Source organism: Patagioenas fasciata, chromosome 8 (genome assembly GCF_037038585.1).
Source record: "Patagioenas fasciata isolate bPatFas1 chromosome 8, bPatFas1.hap1, whole genome shotgun sequence".
Lineage (NCBI taxonomy): Eukaryota > Metazoa > Chordata > Aves > Columbiformes > Columbidae > Patagioenas > Patagioenas fasciata.
The window spans coordinates 27790852-27810610 of record NC_092527.1 but is presented as its reverse complement, the minus strand read 5'-3'; the positions used below and the strand labels follow the sequence as shown (position 1 = coordinate 27810610).

The 19759-nt window shown below is 49.9% G+C and overlaps 1 protein-coding gene across 2 annotated transcripts in view; it reads right to left on the bottom strand.

The window, feature by feature from the left end:
* Positions 1-11132, bottom strand: part of HPSE2 (heparanase 2 (inactive)) — a 111255-nt gene extending 100123 nt beyond the window's left edge. The window contains exons 1-2 of one of the 2 annotated variants that reach the window (XM_065842838.2): positions 10723-11132; positions 9564-9721 (exon numbers count right to left, since the gene is read on the bottom strand). In XM_065842838.2, coding sequence (XP_065698910.1) covers positions 9564-9721; positions 10723-10982 — 418 coding nt within the window. In that variant the 5' untranslated portion in view covers positions 10983-11132. The remainder of the gene's footprint in view (positions 1-9563; positions 9722-10722) is intronic. The other variant, XM_065842839.2, reaches the window with a different exon arrangement.
* Between the last annotated feature and the right edge of the window lie 8627 nt (positions 11133-19759).

The window sequence follows — 19759 nt, the reverse complement described above, 5'->3', positions numbered from 1 at the left end:
TGCCCTCCTGATCAGGGGCCAGGACAGCACCTTGGAGAGTGCAAAAGGGGACGTGGCAGTGTGTCTGTGTGACGACCTTATCTCCATCTTTGAGGACCACAGGTCACAGCAAACACATGGTTGAGCAAGGAATGGCCCTGTGTACACTGTCAGCAGGGTCTGGGGACAGGAGCAGTGTTTGGAGTCCTGACCTTAGATGGTGGAGCTGCTGTGACAGGGATTAGTATAAGGAAGTCAAGCCACATTCAGATAAATCCCTGGTCTTTTCTTAGATGTTGAGGTCTAGGAGAAGCTGTGCAGGGCACAGAAAGTGTGGGCACTCCTCTGGCAGTCAGGTCCATGGGGTTCTCAGGAAGCTGCCACTGCAGATATTCAGGAAGCAGAGGCAAGTCCTGGTTTCTCAGATTGATGAAGGACCCAATAAACTTGCCCAAGACCTAAAAATTATGGTAGACCCCACATTCATTACAGCTCCAGTTTAAACAGTGGGAAGATATCTGGGATACGGAGCTCCTCAAAGAACCTGGTGCCTGGTCATCCACATCCTACCAGGCTGTTCTCAGTGCAGGAGAGCAGGTGAGGGCATCTTCTCACCACTCTTCTGAACCAGCAGCACCAAGGGAAGAGAGGTGGCAGGCCACAGCTGTTGGAGGCTCAGGGGAAATCTCAGCAAGAGCAACTTAGAAAAGCGGCCAGTGATGATCCCACAGCCCTCAAATCATACAGGAAGAGACAGAAAAGGGAAAGACTCAAGCAGGGCAAGGAGCAGGGTACCCCAGGAGGCGCCGGGCAGTGCAGCCCCCAAGCGGGAGCTCTGGGGGAAGGACACTGCCTTCCTGAAGTCAATGGGGGAAAAAAGAAAAAAAAAATTAGAAACAAGCTGCCCAGCAAAACACGAAACCGAGCAGCTCTTGCCAGAAGTGCGAAAGAAGAACTCCAGATGTGGGAGCCCCAGAGGACGCCAAATGGTTTCCAAAGGCGGCAGAACACGAGCTTTGCCCCCGGAGGGGCCGGGCCGATGCGGGCCGGGCCGGGTCAGTACCCTGGCCAGCTCAGCCTCCCGTGGTGGCGGCGGCACGGCCGGGCCGACCCCCGGCGGCGCGGCGCTCCGGGGCGGCCCGGTGGCGGCGTGGGTCCCGCGGCGCCGGCAGCCGCCGCGCCGGGTCCGGCAGCCGCCATGCGGTATGGCGGGAGCACACCCGTGTGGCGGTCAGGTGAGCTGCGGCTGGCGGGAGGCACCGGCAGTCGGAGCGGAAAGCCCGGTGGCGAGGGGCGGCCGTCGGCCAGGGGCACCCGCTCTCGGAGCCAGCCCCGGCCCCCAGCCCCGCCTGCCTTCCACCCGCCGGCAGCGGCCGCGGTGTCGGGCTCCTGCAGGAGCTCTGCCCTCGCCGGGCTGAGAACCCTGGGTGGGGGACGCTGCTTTTGCAAAGGCTGTTCCGTGTTTGCCAGTGCCTGCACTTTTCTCTGTTCTGCCTTGGGATCTGCACATCTCCAGAGCTCACACAATGGAAATTCTGAAGAACAGGTTAGAAAAACACCCCTCAGAAGTGACACAGGCACAGCAATCCCAGCCCAGGGAGAGATGCCCATCCCAGGGCTGCCTGAGCTCTAGCAGTCCCTTTCTGTGAGTCGCCAGCACCAAGAGGTTGCACTAACCATTTCACACCATACCAGTACCAGGCCAGAGAGCTCCCACGCTGTAAAGTCTCCAAGATGGCATACAGCATACAAAGACAGTTCCCAGGTTTCCCTGACCCACAAAGTGAGCTTCTGCACGTGGGAATTTACACAACATCAGCGTGGCCTGTGTGCAGTTGCCTATTCCACGGCTCATGCCACTGTCTGCACATAGGCAGTTCCCTTCCAGGAGTCAACAGAGTCACAGAGCCGACATGGGCTATTGCAGCTTATCAGCTGGAAGACGAGGAAGACACAGACCCAGGTTTATGTGAACAGGGCAGAAGGATATGGCTACAGTAAAAAGGATGTGTGACAGGAGGGTGAAGACAAGGAGAAACTTGTCTTTCTGTGTGTGTTTGAGAGCGAGCACTGCCCACAGCCATCACCACTCCAGCAAAAGTCACGGTCACCACTGCTGCGGCACCAGAGCATGCTGAGTTTGCCCATCCTCCTAATGGGACTTGTTTGCTTCAGCTTTCCAGTCTTAGAAAGTGAATTTAACAGAAAAAAAACAAAAAAACAAAAAAACAAACTATTTTATGTTAATAGAAACATAAAATAGTTATGAATATTCTTACTACTACTGATAATTTTTTACTAATATTCTTACTACTAATAATAATTCTTAATAATAATTGTACTAGTAGCTGACAGTTATGAATATTCTTACTAAGCCCCTAGAATATTAGAAAATTATGTTAGTGCAGAAGTTAAACAGATGTTTAATAGGTCATCAGGTAAAGCTCTTATGAATTACAGGTTGCCAAACTTGTAAAATACCTACTTTTTAAATAAACACATTTAAAAATGTTTTTAAAAACAAATTTATCTCCTCAAATTATTATAAAATACCCAGTGACTGTGAAATTTGGAACAAAACTTCTGTTTAGAAAGCCTGAAGATTTCTCAAGCCAGAAAATGCATCCTCATCTTGTCTGTCTTCAATAGGCAAATTTCTGACACATTAATGTAATTCCTTTATTTTAGCTGGGAAAAATTCCCTGACAATGAGTTCCACAAGTTATTTCCCAATATATTTTTTAAAAATCATATTTGTTTGTTTTATATGCAATAATTTATATGCAATAATTCCACTGGATGTTCCCTGTTTCTTGTGTCATGAAAATAAAGAAATAATCATTCTCAAATTGTCTTCTCTACGTGACACCTAAGTTCACAGCATTTATCATATTCTCAGTCATTTTTTCCAAGCTGAAAAAAGCCTAAGCTCTATAACTGAAAGCTGTGACTTCGATCACTTCCATCACCCTGTTCTACAGATACATATTCTTTACAGTGATTAGGTTGTCATCACCTAGCTTGCTTAGTGCATAAGAATGCTCTCAATTAGTTTCTCCAATTCTTTTCTAGGATTCCTAACACTGGATTCACTTTTTACTTCCCTAAATGTATTCAGAGACCAATCCATAATAAATTCAAAACATTTTCCCTGCATTGCAACTCCTAATTTAAAAGCCATAGTTGTATATGAAAAGTCACATGCATTTCGCTTGCGCATGTAACTTTGCATGAATCACTTTTAATTCATAAGAAGACATAGGACAGAAAGAAGTACAGAACTAATAAAAAATACGTAATGTTTTTAGATCATTTAGGATGCTTATTATAAAAAATCAAACATATAACCACAGAAATCTTTCATCTCACCCATATACCAGAAAATAGATACCAAACCAGAATCTAATTGTTTGATTGTGCCACTTCCTGCAGTTATTAAAACAATTTCCATGCATGATTCTAGCAAAACAGTTTGAAATTTAAAAACAAAAAATCAAGATAAACAGGCAATCTCTGGAAATGTCTCCTGAATCGGCAGTATCTCCCTGGCCTTGTGTAAGGTGATTTCTACAGTGTTTTGATTTTAATTTCTGAGGAAACACCTGAACACTTATTTCTGAGGAAACCACTAAGCACTGGAGCTCCTTACACAGAAGTTCCTGCCAGGCAGAGCAGGTTGCAGCTCCTTCCCTGACATTGTGGTCCCAAGGAACCAGAGAGCAGGACACTGCCTGGGAGCTCACGCCAAGACAAAGCAGCCCCAGGTCTAGCAAATTCCAGAAGATGGAAGGACATCAGAGGATCTTTGGGACCAAGCGCTTGCAATGTCTGAAATGCTGCAGTCCTCCCAAAGGAGCTGTGGTTTAAACACTTGGAAGGTAAAAAAGCAACTTTTTCCTCTGGAAGGTCTGAAAAGACAGATGCCCAAATTGTCGAGGGACGCTTAGACAGACAAAAAGAGGCTCTGGGTAACCAAAAAAAGAAGCTGATTCCTTGAATAAATGAAAACTTGTTTGTTCACTTTTACTGGTACAACAGGGTGGTTCTTCATTCAGAAACACCTGCTGCAAGGTTTTATGAGCTGGTGGAGCCAAAGGGGCAGTCCCAGCCACATGGCAATAGCCATCCCTTGCTCTGGCTCTGGTATACTCATACCCCATGATGACCATCACGATTCTGCTCACTAAATGCACAGAAAAAACGTTGCCTTTTAAATTTTTTTCAACTTAGTGTTCTGCTGCCTTAGCAGAGGATCAGAAACCTGCCAGAGCCAACATGAGGGAAGTAGCAGGATACAGCATAGAGCAAAAAGAAGATATGGGGACCTCCTGGTGGCAGAGAACCAAGTGATGAGCTTCACCACTTTCAGGACACAATTTTGCAGGGTTTAATCTGACCAAGGCTGAGGCTGCTGCTGTCCCACCTTTCACTGCAGGATATCCTTTCCCAGCACTGTGCCTCTGTGGTCACACACCACACTCATGGGTTCAGGCGGCTGAACAAACTCAAGTGCAATCACCTCTGCACCATTCTTGTTTGGCCAGCTGAGATCCCTGAATTGACTCACCAGGTAAACTCAGGCTTCAGCTACAGAAGAGGGCAGGAACACAGTACAAGGGGCAGAAGGCTGGGAGCAGCAGCCCTGACTGAAGCCAGCCCCTGTGCAACCACACATGCAGGAAAAGGAATCTTCAGGTCATTTAGCATTTATTATCTTCTTTTCCACTTGATACCAAAGATCCTCACACATACTCCAAGAGCACGGCATCCTAGAAGCATCCCACACAATACAGACAGGGCAAGGGTGAAATGATGTTCCCCTTGCTGTACAAATCTTGAGGTTCAGATGCAGTGCCAGGTACCTCAAGGTGTCTGATGGAATGGATCCCAAACTGAAGGGATTCCCAGAAAACCTACACCAGGATTACGCAACAAAACATGACGTTTCCCACGCTATACAGCAAAATCCATGACTAGTATGGAAGGCACAAGAAACATGTCTTTTTCCACGTTTTTGTGGTAATTGGCCATTTTTCCAGATGCCCAGTATCCTCTCCAAAAAAGCAGATAAAATAAAAGGAAGTAACTTACTAGTAATTGAGTATTTTTGAAATGTGTTGTCCATATGCACTTCAGCTCAGAAACTTTTCTGACGCACTACCTACAGCATGCATATGTACTCCCCATCCCTCTGCCTCCCATGAGCCACACATGCCCATGCCATCTGTGTGTGGTAAATGTCCTTTGGTCTCTTTTCAGCCACACAATTCCAATAGGCTACACAAAGCCCAAGGGACAGGATGGAAAAGCCATACACTTGGGCCAACACATGTTGAAGACCTCCAGCTATGAGTAACTTCTCTTTTTTCCCTTGAGTTTTTCTTCATAGAAAATATGCACGGGGGAAACTCTAAGCAATGTTTATGCCACCACAGATTTTTCAAAGCTGGTCTGTGTGGCTTTCAAGGTGAGAGGCAGTTGAGGATCCCCCTGCAGATGGGGAGGTTCCACATGAGCCCACCAAACCCATGCTGTAGCACCAGTAGAGAGCTTCCAAAATGGGTTCTAGGTTCAGGCAGTGAGACTGCACCTGCAGCATCCCTTGCTGAACCAACACCAGGTCTCCACACTACACATAACACTCCAACATCAAGCTCCAGGGCAGTATTTGAGTCAGGTTTTAGCAAACCCAACTTTTGTACCAGCAACTATGGCCTGAGCAAACAGGTAGCCCTGTGTGTTTGCTCCAAAAAGGAGGAGCTGCTCAAGCCTGTTTTCCTGGAGACCAATGTTTCTTATTGTCCCAGACCCAACTAGTCTTTGGAAAATGTGAGGCAGCTGAAAGGACATGCTAAATAGATTGCTTGGTAGACAATCCAACAGCAAAAGGAGAAGCAAGTCTACTACATAGACTGAGCATAAGAACTTACATCTTGTTACCTGCCCAGGGATCAGACGTGCCCATGGCAGCAGACAAGCACATCTCCAGATAACAAAGTGCAACTCTCAGCACAGCTGATGAAGAAAAACTCAGCAGAGTACATACAGACAAACACCATTTAAGGTAGAGAAAAGTCTCACAGGCTAAAAATGTTACACTTCTTGATCAACAAATATCAAAATATCTCTGGTACAGCCCCACCTCCTGGCGCCACAGAGTTTGACATATATTAAACTGTTTTCTTTCTCTAACAGATCTCAGGCTGGCCCATACCATAAATAAATAGGGTGGACTCCAGAACTGGGCATACAGTGTCAGGGCTGCATGGGATGGCAGCCACTCGGGGTACACCACAGACAGAGTGTTACTAGATCAGTTAGATGACCTTCTAATATTTAGCAATATGGCCATGCTACTATCAACACACCCTATGGTTCACCTAAACCATTCATCATAGGCAACCGCTTTTACAAGTTGCTGTGTCAGGTATGGACAAATCTGCCACCAGGTGATGAAACTTCTGGGCCAGCTTCATATGCAGTGCTGAAACAAGCTACCCCATGCACCATCTTCATGGGTATCACAGGCTGCCACCACAGATCACTCACCACTTTGTTACCTCTACTGCCGAAACATGGCTCAAAGGTAGGTCTAGATAAAGGCAATTTTCAGAAGGTATGCATGTTGTAACCATTTGAAAGGCAAATAAATATAATTTCAAATGGAGGGGAAAGAGTAGGACAAGCTCCTGAGGAGGTCAGATCATCAAGAAGGTGGAGCACCAGAGAGATACAAAAGACCATCAAAGGCAGCAGTGGTCTGGAGGGCAACGGGGTGGCAGAGGGGGATTTACAGCACAAAGATCCCTGCATGGAGATTCGTTCAAACTCCAGCAAACATGGCCACAGCACAGAGCATCCATGAAGGATGCTGCAAAGCAGTGCTGTTGCTGCTGTCGCCCATCTGAGTGGCTTAGATGACCACACTGGGGTGGCCTGCGAGCACAAAGAATGCAGCTGCCTGTGACATGAACAACACTCACAGAGCTACTTACTAGTAACCACAGCTGAGGGAAAACTAAAGAACATAAGATGCACCCATCCCTTGCCCTCTATGCACAGGCCACATGGGAAAATGAGGCACAGAAACTACTGTGGGGGCTGCAAAGAGGGCCTGGGCACTGGGGTCGCAGGCCTGGAGTCTGCATGCTCCCACAGGGTGAATGGGCAAAAAGACAAACACTCAAAGCAGAAGAAAACTGAGCTATCACTTGTGTCCTAAAAATCACTAAGGTTATGCACAAGGCTTAGAAATTCACAGATTTCTGGTTTAATAACTTTCTGACTTTTGAAAATCACCAAGTACCCCAGCTTCTTCCCGAGTCCCATGTCACTAATGTTTAGACAAGAAATTTCAGAAAATAGATGCTGGCCATACAGACACAGAAAACAACCCAAATCACCCCATATAACTTGAGGAGGGGGAAGGGCACCTAACAGGATGCTTGATGGCTTCCCCCACAGCCAAGTGCTGATGGTCTTTTTTTTGTTGTTGTTCAGGTTGTAAGGTTTTTGTAGCAAGGACATCTGCTTGCACGTCTGTGCATGCCCTAATCCCAAGCAGGTCCTGGACAAGCCACATATGAGGGAACAAAAAACAGAGCAGTGTTCCAAAAGGAGAAGATGGCTGCTCAGATCCAGTACAGCAGGGCAAAGAGTTGCAGTGGCATCAGGATTTCATTTTAGAGAACTGGATCCCTCTAGTGAAGTGCTCAGTGCAGCCTCAGCACAAAAAGATGCAAGCTACTAGCAACTCTAGCCCTGGAGTTTGCACATAGATCTTAAGAACAAATACGAAAGCTTTGCTTCCAGGCAGGAAATCCCTTTTACCACACCTTTCTGATTTACACCAATGCTTGATACACACCACATGTGTCCCTTCCTTCCCTCACCCAAATTTGCAATGGTTCTGTTCCATATTTAAGTGTTGAAAAGTTAAGACCTGTGGTTACAGCTTCTATGAGAAGCTTCATTTTGAAGGGCTGCTACATTTCAACTTTATTGCCGTGAGGAAAACGGGAGAGAGAAAAAGAAAAAGAAAAAGAAAAAGAAAAAGAAAAAGAAAAAGAAAAAGAAAAAGAAAAAGAAAAAGAAAAAGAAAAAGAAAAAGAAAAAGAAAAAGAAAAAGAAAATCAGCTTTCAGTCCTTCTCTAACATGAAAGCTGTTGTGAAGACATTGAATAAGTTTAAGTTCTCTCCAGCAAGTTGTTGAAATATTGAAAGTGGGAAAATTCATTCCTACAAATATTTTGTATGAGTCCCATGTACAATTTTTTGTATTACACATAATTTTTCTTGTTCAAGGTGGCAGCAGCAGGTTTGGTCAGCATTTTCTCCTGAAGTGCCATTCAGTAAGCAGAGCTTATAACAAACCCTTTGCCCGAGATTTGTTACAGGGAGAAGAAAAACAAGCAATAACATCAGGATTGCTCCGGCTAGGAGACCAAGTGAGAGATGGACCATGCAAACTTACCCACCTGCCTGCGTGTGGGAATAGAAGGACATTCATCTCGGTGAGATCAGACGTTATGTAAGAGAACAGCGGGAGCAAGAGCCATCAGAACTGGCAAATGCATCTGCTTTTTCCATTCAGCACCACACTGCTGACTAGATCTCTGCAGAACTTCCTCTGTTCCACAGACCTGCCTACTGGGATCTGTCTGGCATTAATTTGCCTTCAAAATTACTTATGGAAATATCTTCAGCTAATTTTTGTAAGTCATTGGATAAGGGGAAAAAAAAATAATAAGGTGATTTAAAAACAAACAAAAAAAAAGGCACGAGAGAAAAATCAATAAATTCTTGCTTGAGGACGTGGTATTCTGCTTCTTAACATACATGCCTTAGGACGGAGACTTGGCCCTGACTTTTCTAAGAAGTTTCTTTGTGTGACTTAAGAGCCACAGAAGGTGAAAGCCTTTTGTGTAGCTGAGGACCGCTGAGGGAGGAGGGCAAAGCCACGGAAAAGAGGGAAGCAGCGAAAAGTCGAGGTCCAGGCGGTGACTTTTGGAAAAACCTACGATGGGAGAGCGGTCCAGAGGGGGAGCGGCCACGGTCGCGCACCGACGAGCGGAGAGGCAGCCGCGACCAAGCCCGGCGGAGAGCCCCGGGGCTGGACCAGGCAGAGAAACGGGGACCGACGCTGGGGCACCCAGGAAAAAGCGGGGCTCCGCGAGCGCCGCGGTGCGTGCGAAGGCTTCCTGGGGCTGCAGTGCCCGGTCCCAGCCAGGAGCCGGCGGAAAACCCCGTCTGCGACCGGCGCTGCCCGCTCGGAGATCGGGAGCGAAGGGAGCCGGAGGACGCGGCCGGTGGAGAGTGGGACACGAACAGCCCCTTTCCCCGGTACCGGCATTTTGCTCCCGGGGTCAAGCATCCGCCGGATCCCCGGTCCCGTCCCGGCCCGCCGGCTCCCCCCGCTCGGGAAGGAATGAGTACGGGGTAAGCTCCCCTGCCCGGTGCCCGGCGGCAGCGCTGCCCGTGCGCGGCGCGGTCCCTCCTGACCGGGGGGCAACCGGAGCAGAAGCGCCCGGCTCCCGCAGCTCCCCGCTGCCGCGCCTGCCCCCCGCCCCGGCCCCGGAGCTCACCGTCCTCGTAGTTCTTGAGGTAGTAGTCGGGACCGGGCCCGCCGCGGTTCTTGGCCGGGTTCTTCACGTTGTGGAACTGCAGAAAGTCCGTCCTCTTGCCCGCGAAGCGCAGGAAGGCGGGGGCCAGGCCCCGCGCCAGGGTCACCAGCCGCCGGGAGCTGGGGAGAGAGCGGGCTGAGGGCGCCGCGGGCCGGGACGGGCCCTCCCTGCTCCAGTACCGGCAACGAGCGGCGGCAGCGGGGCTCGTCCCTGCTGCCCCGCCTTACGCGGGTACCACCGCAACAGCACCCGGCTGCGGGGCTTTGCGCCAGCCGAGCGGCGCGGCCCGGGAGTTGGGAGGCGCCCCGCCCGACCGCCCGTAGGGGCCCGGAGGCCGGCAGGACCCGTCTGTACCCCGCGCACTGTGCGCCCCCCGGACAAGTGCAGCGGCGTCGCGGGAACAGAAGCGCTCAGCGCCCCGCGCACCCGCCTGCCCCACGCGGGACCGTGCCGCGGGCCGAGCCGCCGGGGACGTGGGGACAGCGGGAGCCGGCCCAGGCTCCGCTTTTCCCGCGCCTTCCCGTCCCGTTCGTTCCCAGGAGGCGGAGGCAGCAGCCGCAGCGACCCTCGGGGTAGGCGTTCGGAGGGGACCCGCTCTCCCTCCCCAACTTACCCAGCAGGGAGAGGCTTTCTGGCCGTCCCAGCGCCTCCAGGCCGCGGCCGCTCCGCACCGCCGGTGGAGCCCAGCGCAGCTGCAGCCCGGCTCTGCCCCCCGCGCAGGGCTGGAAGTCCGGGGAGCGGAGGACTCTGAAGACCTGGCCGACACCCCGCTCTCCACCCGTCGGGACCTGGGGAAGGCTCGGCTCGGCAGACGGCCCCGGTTTTGCTGCTGTTTGTTTAGTTTGTTTTTCCCTGTACTGCCTCAGCCCCGTGTTGTGCTTTTTGCAGTGGAGCGGTTGTTGGAGCGAGGGGAGCACGACATTTTTTCAGTCATAACTGATAAGTCTCCGAAATGCTTTCTCCATTGCAAACATGTGCATCTTAATGGAAACCATGGCCTCGCTCCCTCCGTCACAACAAGCGCCGCCAGCAGCGCGGAGCCCGGCGGGGCTCGGCGGCGGGGCCACCGGGACGCCCGGCGGGCGGCGTGGGGAGGGGGCCGGGGGGGCTCCTGCCTTACCTTAAGAAATCGAGCCAGCCATCATGAATGATGGAAGGGTCCAGCTGCAGGGAGAGGAAATTCTCACTGATTATCCTGACAGGGCTCTTGGTGTTGACATCAAGGAGAATGAGAGTTCTTCCCTTCACACCTGGAGGTTTCTCCACCGGCAGCGCTCTCCTGTCCCCAGCATGGGAGGGCAGCGAGAAGGTGGCCATGAGAGCCAGCCCAGGTGCCATCAGGGCTAAGAGCCCGGGGGGGCAGGAGCTGGGACAGGGCATGCTGGAGAGCAGGAAACCCCTAATTAACTCGCTGTCTGCAGGGGCTCGCTGGTGGCTAATTGTCCTTATCTAAAGTGTGGGGCGCTCTGCCTTTTTTTGTAATGTTTTGGTGCTGGTGGAGGGAAACTCACGCCCCTGACCAGCCTTTCTCGCAGCCGGTGCCAAGACTCCTTGCAGCCAGCACCGCCCCTTTAAGAGATGCAGGCTCCAGACATTTTTAACTTTTTGAAGGTAAGGGGAGGCTCCTGGTTTAACCCCCTCGGCTCGGGGTCCGCCGGCCTGCCGCAAGCCCCACCAGCACCGAGCTTTCGCTTTACAGCGGCTCCACCGCCCACCGGCGGCCGCTTTCCTCCGCGGGAGCTCCGAGACCCCGCAAAACGGGGCCGAAGCCAGGATAACTAAACACCGGGGAGCTCGGGACCGGGACGCGGGGGCCGCCGCTCATGGCCCCAGTTTGTCACCGGCTGCAGGGACGGCTGAGGCGGTAAGGCAGTGGGGGCGGCCCGGGTTGGGAGGAAAGGGACGTTAATCACTTCAGAAAAAGTCCTACCTACGAGGAGAGCTCGCCCTGAGCCTAGTCGGGACTGGGGGTGCTTAGGCGAGGCCCCCGGGGCTGAGCGCTGGCGGCTCCGCGGGACCCGACGGTCGCAGCGGGGCTGTGGGCCGCCGGCAGCCCGGAACCCCGGCACGGTACATTCGGCTCAGCCGGCGCCCGAAGGCCTTTCGGGCACCGCGGAGAACCGGGACACAGAGAATCGGGCCACCGGCCGCCCTCTCCCGCCGGCCTCGGGGCCCAGCGGTGTCCGACCCTTGGCGGGGAAAGGAGAGGGGCAGCGGCAAAAGCGTCCCGTGTGGAAACGTCCGCATTGGGTGTGCAAAGGACGGTTTGGTTCGATGGGATTGACCATGTCCTCTGCGCCGAGGCCAGTCCGCGACCGCTGCCTGCGGAACGGGCCGGTGGAGAGGTGCAAGTGGCCGCGGTTCTCGACTCTGGGCGCAGGCTGGTGGCAACCGGCTCAGGATCGGTGGGAGATGCCGAGCATCCCGGGAGCGATGGCCCACCTCAGGGAGTGTCCATTTGAACCGGGCATCCTCTCCCGCCAGCAGCCGACTCCCGGGCAAACTCCGGGCTTTCGCACAACAACTGCCGACGAGCTCCGGGAAACGTAACGCGTCCTGTCTCGGACGCTTCGCCCAGGCCGGGTGGCACGCAGGGCCATGGTGCCACTGTCTTTCCCGGCGACTGGGCTGAGCCGGGCCCGGTGCGGTCCGTCGGGGCCCCGCAGCGCCGGGGATGGGGCGCCCGCAGCACCATCTGCTGGTGAGGGGCCCGGCGTGGCGAGGGAGCCGGCACCCACCTGCGGACAGCCTCGCGCCGGGGTCAGAAAGTGCTGAGGCTGCGGAGAGCAGCGGGGCTCCGCGATAGAGGCACAAATCCCGCCCGGCGCCGAGACGCAAGAAGTAGCACAGAACAGCCGCCGGATGGCGGGGAGCCGGCCGCTGCCGTCGGGCAGCCCGGCTGGCGTCGGGTGCGAGTGACGAGCGGTGCAGGGCGGTCGGCCCGGGCAGTCCGGGCCAGGGGCTCTTCCAACGCACGGCAGCTAGCTGTCCCGGCGGGGCTCCCCGCGGCGGAACCCCCTCTCGCTCCTCCTGGTGCCCGTGCAAAGCCACCTGCGTTCCTCATCTGCCCCGGGCCCGGGAGGAGGAGGAAGCAGACCCGGTGTCTCCTATGACTGCAAGGCCCGGACCTTGGTGTGCTCGGCGGAGCCCTGCACGAGGTGGAGGCACTCGGGCCTGGGTTCCGGGCAAGACCGCAGGCAGCGCCGTCTCCCGAGGAAATATTCTCCCCTCGTCTCTCTGACCCATGAAGCGCTTCGAGCCCATCGTCCTGGGAGCAGCCAGCCCTCCCCCACTGCTGGCCCTGGGTTAGCCAGGCAGTGGTTGTGGGGACATGGAGTCACTGTGCAATGAACGGTAGCGGGAGAGGAGAATTAAATATACCTCTGGCTCTGCTAGGGGTGAGCAGGGAATGCACAAACCAGGATTTGTTCTGAAATCATCCCGCTAAGGCAGAGAGGGGAGCGGGGCTTAAAACGTGCCTTAGAAGAGCCTGCCGAGAGCAGTGCAGGCTGACAAAAAGCAGCAAAGGGATGCCCGGAGCAGCGAGGCTTTGAGCGCTAAAAGAAGTAAGAGGATCCGGTGGAAAGGGCTGTGCAATTTCAGCTGTGCAAAGCCCTGGCATCCCGGGACAGGAAGAAGGCAATTTAAGCCTGGAAATTTGTGTTCGGCTGCAAAAGCTTCAGCCGCAGTTTGCAATAGATTTTAAAACTGACTCGGGACCTGAAGCCTCCGTTTCAGAAGCTGTTCGGTTTGTGGGTCACGCCGGGAGGAGGAACACGAGTTTTTGAATCATCTCGTTATTTTATATTTTTTTTTCTGTATTATCAGATGTCAGCAAAGCTTCAGGGGCATTTGTTACTGAAATCAGTGTTGCAGTTGCAGGCCGAAATTTCGTACTGTGCCTTCTGCTAAGGGTGGCTCTATTTTAAAATGAAACTGTAGTGTGTTAAGTAGTAAAGGCAAGAAAGCAAACAACTTATCCTGTTTAACCTCCTTTATACATTTTTTTTTCCTTACGAACATACTACTTCGGAAGAGAAATGTGTTTATTCTGAAGTGTTCCTTATGATTAGTCTCTGCTTCGAACGCAAACTCCGGATGCAGCGAAGTAACTTATCTGCGGAGATATCACCAACAACATAAAGCAGCAGGGAAGGGAGCAAAAAGCCTCCCAGCTGCAAGGGTCAGCTTCCAGATTCTGGGAAGACGGCACTGAAGGAAATACTCACTTACCTGTCTCAGCTTTCCAGACCAACACCCGTAGCCTGCCCCGATCCGGTGGCCTCGGAAAAGCAATTGTACCCCATTTTGCATCTGGCAAATATAAAAATAAACCTTTGTGTGTGTGTACTTGTCTTTGTTTGTGGTTGGTTGGTGTTTGGGTTTGTTTGTTGTGGGTCTTTTTGTTTTGTTTGGTGGTGGTGTTTTTTTTGTGTGGGGGTGGTGGTGGTGTTGTGTCTGGGATTGGTTTTTTTTTGTTGTTATTTTGTTTGGTGTTGCGTGTGTTTGGTATAGAAGCCCTCTGAAGGCTGAAAACCTTTGGCTGCCTCCAGCGCTGGGGCGGCAGCAGCGGCGGTGCGGGGAGCGCGGGGCCCGGGAGCCGCCGCTGGTGCCCGGCGCAGCCCGGGAGCGGCCCGGGAACCCGCACGGGGGGGCCGGAGCACCTCGTTCACAGCAACGCATACCAGATAACAGCTATCTCAATTCACACCAGCTGCAACCCCGGCTCGCCGTCCGCTGGGGCGGTGAAGCGCCGGTCCTTTCTTATATTACGATGATTACTTTAGAAAGCCTGACTCACATAAAAAGTATCCATAAAGATTTTACTCGCGGTTTTGTCGATTTGGAAATACATTTCTCCGTTTTCCATCTACTCTAAACTTGCTGGTTTTAAGCTCCAAAACAGTAATTGGGAAAAGCAAACTGGGGGAGGAGAAGCATTTCTGTAAAGAGTTTAACCAAAGCACATTAAATATTTTCCCAACATCACCAAATAAACATCAATCCTCCAGCTCCCTATAAACTATTTAAAGCACGTCATATCTTCTCTTCTGTTCTTGCCAATGTACTTTCCTTTTAATTTATAAGCCGATTAGAGCAGGGGTCTGTCTTTTTGTGTACATTTGCAAAATGTCTGGCACCCTTTCAGTCAGTCGCAGTTCACAAACAATTAAATCTGCGTTTAACTTCGTTATTGTAGGTAGTAAATTCGATTTTTCCTCGCTTCTGTAGAGGTGCTGCCTGTGAAAATGCTTGTTGTAAATGATCTGAGCAGTTGTTGAAGTGTTTTGGCAGAGAACAGCAAAAATTATACCAAAAAAAAAAAAAAAGAGAGAAGAAAGAAGAAAAAGCACAAGGGAAATTTAAGCTGAGATCTCAGGCTGTATAAACCACCCAACAGAAAACGGGGAAAACCTCCTTAGGAGGAACAATTTTAGTTCACTAGAAAATAAATTTCTTCTCATGGATGATGAAAGTTATTATCATCAGAGGATGTGTTGTACCAAACAAACCTCCATTAGGCTGGGAAGGATAAAACAGGCTAGACAGCCTTTTAAAAAAGAAAATAAAAAATCATCATGTCTTTGATTCCGGAGATATCAACGGTGTCTGTTTCTGCAGTGCTGTCAAGTAAACCTGAGTTATGGATGCTCTAAAAGAAGCCAGCAAGGAGAAAATTCAGTGCGTGAAGATTAAGAGCACTATCCATAGATACTTTACCAAAATATACTTTCTTTTCAGACTCTTAAATTCTTGCCCTGTATCTTGGCATGACAATTTCTGAGAAGAGCAAGACCAGTGAATATGGTAAAGCTGTGGTCATCAGAGCATGCAATTGCATGGCAGATTCTTTTTATTGAGGTTTTTGCCTCTTTCTCCATTGCAGTGTCCATCATTTTCACCACAAGAGCCTTAATGTCTGGAACAGAACTTCCTAAACCTGCTGATGCCTCAGGGTGGGTGTTGCACAGTCTGAACTCCACTGCTGAAACCATTTTCTAGCACATCTGACTTGAACAAGCAGGCAGAGGAAAACTGCTTGATTTAATACAGTACCCGTGTATTGCTCTTTAATGTATGTGACCTGGGAAGTTCTGTAACAAGCAGATACATCTGTCTGGGCTAGGAGGACTGGCTGGCTAGGGAGCTCAACAACAGCAGGAGCAAAGCAAGCCCACTGAGAGCGCTTCCTCCCTTCTCATGTGCAAAAAGCAAGGCATCAATCAAAACCAACTGCCTGGTCAGGAGAAGCACACTTGGCAATGCTGACTTTTCATTTTTGCCAGTATGAAAGGAACACAAACTGGTATCTCCAAATCTAGACATAGGAAAATAGAGCACGGTGGTGCCAGGCTTTCCTTTGAGAGTCAATCTATACTGACTAGCTGCCTAATTAAGAAACATATAAAAATAAAGGACAGGGAAAAAAAATAAGGCATCAGTCCCATAAAGGCTGCAAGTGGAGCTCTCCCTAGCTGGCACACCATGGGAAGAGACATGCGAATGTGGGTGGATTAAGATTTTTAGGCAGCTGCTGATCAATGAAGTTTTTTGTTTTTTGGGTTTTTTTTTGTAATGTAATTCCCAATTCTGTGAGCAGTTAGCTACCATGTACTCCGCTAAAATAAACTAAATCTATTATTTTTCTTTATTTTGTCTAATTTGATGCATGGTCTCAAAAATGCTTTGAAGAGCCAAGGTTACCCTAGTCCTGCACATTTCTCTATGGAGAAAACTAATGAGCTCCCAGAGTGTCCATCTCATAACAGGTGTTCTGAGGTTTTTGAAAAACTTAGATGCTTGATTTCCATAAATCTGCAAGAATGACTCTGGGAGGGTGGTCAAATCAGGTGCTGTCCCAACACACAGAAATCTATTTTGCCCAGGGCCTCTTCAGCGAGCAGAAAAGAAATAAAAAAAGATGACTGAGACTACCCCTGTGTATAATAACACTATTCACTATTTGACAGAAACTGCTCCTCAGATCTGTGAACTTCCCTGTACTCATCAATTGCTGGGTCTGGCTTTGCTTTTGTCTTTCATATCTTGAGTAGAAGCAAATGTGGCAGCAATTTGTCATAGTTGGAGACACAGAGGACAAACACAACAGTGAGACCCAGAGCTCTGCAGCACTCCAAAGACCACAACAGCCTCAGAAACATTTTCCTCAAACTGAACCCAGATCTGAGGAGCAGAGAAATGTGCAGAATTATCCTCATTTCACATCATCACATAAAAAAGAAAGAGAAGTGGATACACCAGTTTCACAAGCCTGAGAATGAATGTGAGCAGGTACTTGTCCCATCATCTGGGAGGAGATGACAGAGGTGAAAGAAGAGGGAACACAGGGGGAATGGTAAGAGTTCACAGAGACTTCATATTTTTCTGAAGAGATGCTTCACATTCTGACAGTAAAAATGAAGGAAGCAGACATGAGGAGTAGATCAGAGAGTGGAAGCAGGAAGATGGATGAAGTGCAAGGCTGCAGGAGCAAACGAGTCAATTATGAATAAGAGGAAGGGGCTGCATGCATAGACCAACAAGGAGAGGGAGCTCAGGGGAAGAAGCAGCGGCCAAAATTCTCTCAAGTCAGAGACACTGCCAGGATGAGGGAGGTAGAAATCAGAATCTTTCAGTTAAAGATAAAATTGTAAACCTCTGTCCTCTGTATCTATTTGATTATGACACCTCTGTCATCAGCTCTATCAGGACAACTGAGCATGGCCCTGTTATAGACAGAGATAGGAGAAATTGGCTGTGTCAAAGCTGAAAACCGTTGGCTTGCATAGAGAAATCAGAAGCAAACTATGAAACTCACAGCTAGAGAGCAAGAGGAAGGAACCACTGAGAACTATGGATCATGCCTGAGAACCAGGTTTCCAGATGAAGGAGAAATAAAGTGAAATGCCAGTGGTACAGAAGCAGTGGCCACCCAGGATTATTCCAGGAGGTGAGGATGAGATGAACACCACCAAATGTGGAGAGGACAGCCAGCAGTACCTCACCGAGCTGGACTAATGCAGGAAGGGGAAGATGGGCTGATGCTGGATAGACCTTAATACTCTGCTTTCATTGTCCAGAAAGGCACTCAAACAAATCCAGAAAAAGAAAACATATTTTTGCACAAATTCCAGTAAAAATAATGAATTTCCTGATCTATTCCGCTTTAAGGCAGTGGTAGAGCAACGAAGATCTGCAAGCATTGCTTGTAAAGTTGAAAGTACTGAATGTGGCAATCTCTTTGGGATTCTCTAACCATGCAAATACACAGTCTGCTTGCAGCTTCACACAAATCTGATATAAACCACACCTCTCCTCCCAACAATGAACAAGTAAATACTTCTTAAGAGCAACAGGGCAGGAGAAAAGTGTTCATGACGAACAAAGAGCTCTGAGAGAAGCAGTTCCACAGCCCTTACAGCAACACAGCCTCACCTCGGCACTACTTTGGTGTTGACAGGGATGCAGAAGTGAGGGGGAAGGTGCAGGGTCCCTAGCCCAGGCACAGTAGCTTATCTCCCAGAAACAACCCCAGGGAAAGAGCATATATTCATAGTGCAGACATCTCCTTTGTCCTTTCTACCAGCATCTGGGTGCTGCATTGTTTCTTCTCCTTCCACAGTTTCCCTTCTGTTAGCCCTTTAGTAACAGCAACATGGAGAAAGCTAAAAATAAAGCTGTGTAAGCAAAGTAATAGGCATGCAATTGCATGTCTATTTTCTTTGAGAAAATGATGCTTTATTTCCTGTACAATGGAAAATACAGTTTGATGTTACAACTATTGAATTTTGACTGAACGCAGAAATTCAAGTTAAACAACGACAATTCCCCCTGTATTTAGTATTACCATATGTCACTGATTATATATTTAAGTCACAGAAATGAATTAAATTTCATGGCTTCCTCAAGTTAGATTCTCTTGGAGTGGACTGTCTGTTGTTATTAACCAAAATGCTTGGAAAACAGTTTAAATCAAACCAGCAGACTTTTGGTATAATTTCAGGAGAAAATTGGTTATCACAAACCAGGCACTTAACACGACATCATCCAGAATGCCGGGTAAAGCTCTACAAACCTGCAGCAACCACGGCCAGCATAGAGAAAGGGGGTTAATTGAACACCACAGACTCTGAGATGGAAAAAACAAAAAACAAAAAACAAAAACAAAACAACCCACACTGCACTGTTTGGAGCTCCCTTGCCTTGGGTCTTATTCCTTCTGCTTCAGAAGTTATCATATGTCCCACACATCTGCTTATTTCACTTACTTGGGGAAGTATCTTTTCTCAGCTGTCTACAGAGCATTAGTGACAATCATTTTGTACGTGTTTCAGGATAAGCCAGTCTTGCATTTGCTAGATTTCTTCCCACTTTCTGGGAAAGAAAAAAAAAAAATATTTTATTTATTCCTTCTGTTTCCCATGATGATTGGGATTGCTAACATTTCTATCCCCACTAGCAGACCCCTGGCAACTCCAGGCCCTTTTCTAGAGGACCAGCAGACAGCAGACCACCTCAGCTCCCATCAACCAGGAAGGAAGTGAATTGCAGCCTCCAGCCTCTGGGAATCTGGCTTCAGACCTTGAAGTCAAGGTGATGTGAAGGGACCTCCCCATGTCCACCCTTCCTGCCTCCTCCAGGTCAGAGCTGGAAGAGGATAGCCGCAAACAGAGATGTCCCTGGTGGCAGGGGACATGGGCATTGCAGGCTGCAATGCATAAGCTGCAGAGGGAGCTCAGTGGCGGCAGACATGGCGTAAAGCAGAACCTGAGTGGTTATTATTCCTAACCGAAGAGCAATGTCTTAAGGGGAGAGCAGGTAAAAGAAGGAGTCTTCAGCATAAGAAGTAAACAAGGGCAGCCGTGTTGTGCTTGCCGAAGGACTCGCCAGGCAGGATACAGCTGGGCCAGGCCTCAGTGAGAGCCTCGCAAATTCATGTCATACTTTGCCAAAGACTCAATCAATTGAGCATGTGCTAAAGCTCAGTTTGTTTTGTCTTACTTGGAGCTTTGGAAGATATTTCCTATCTTGGATCATTGAAAACGCTCCAGCCACACACCTGCAACTTCTGGAGTGCATCCTCTCAGTGAGAGGCTGGCTAGCACGTCGTCACTTATGCAGGGCAAATCCTACTGAAAGCACATCAGACCACAGCT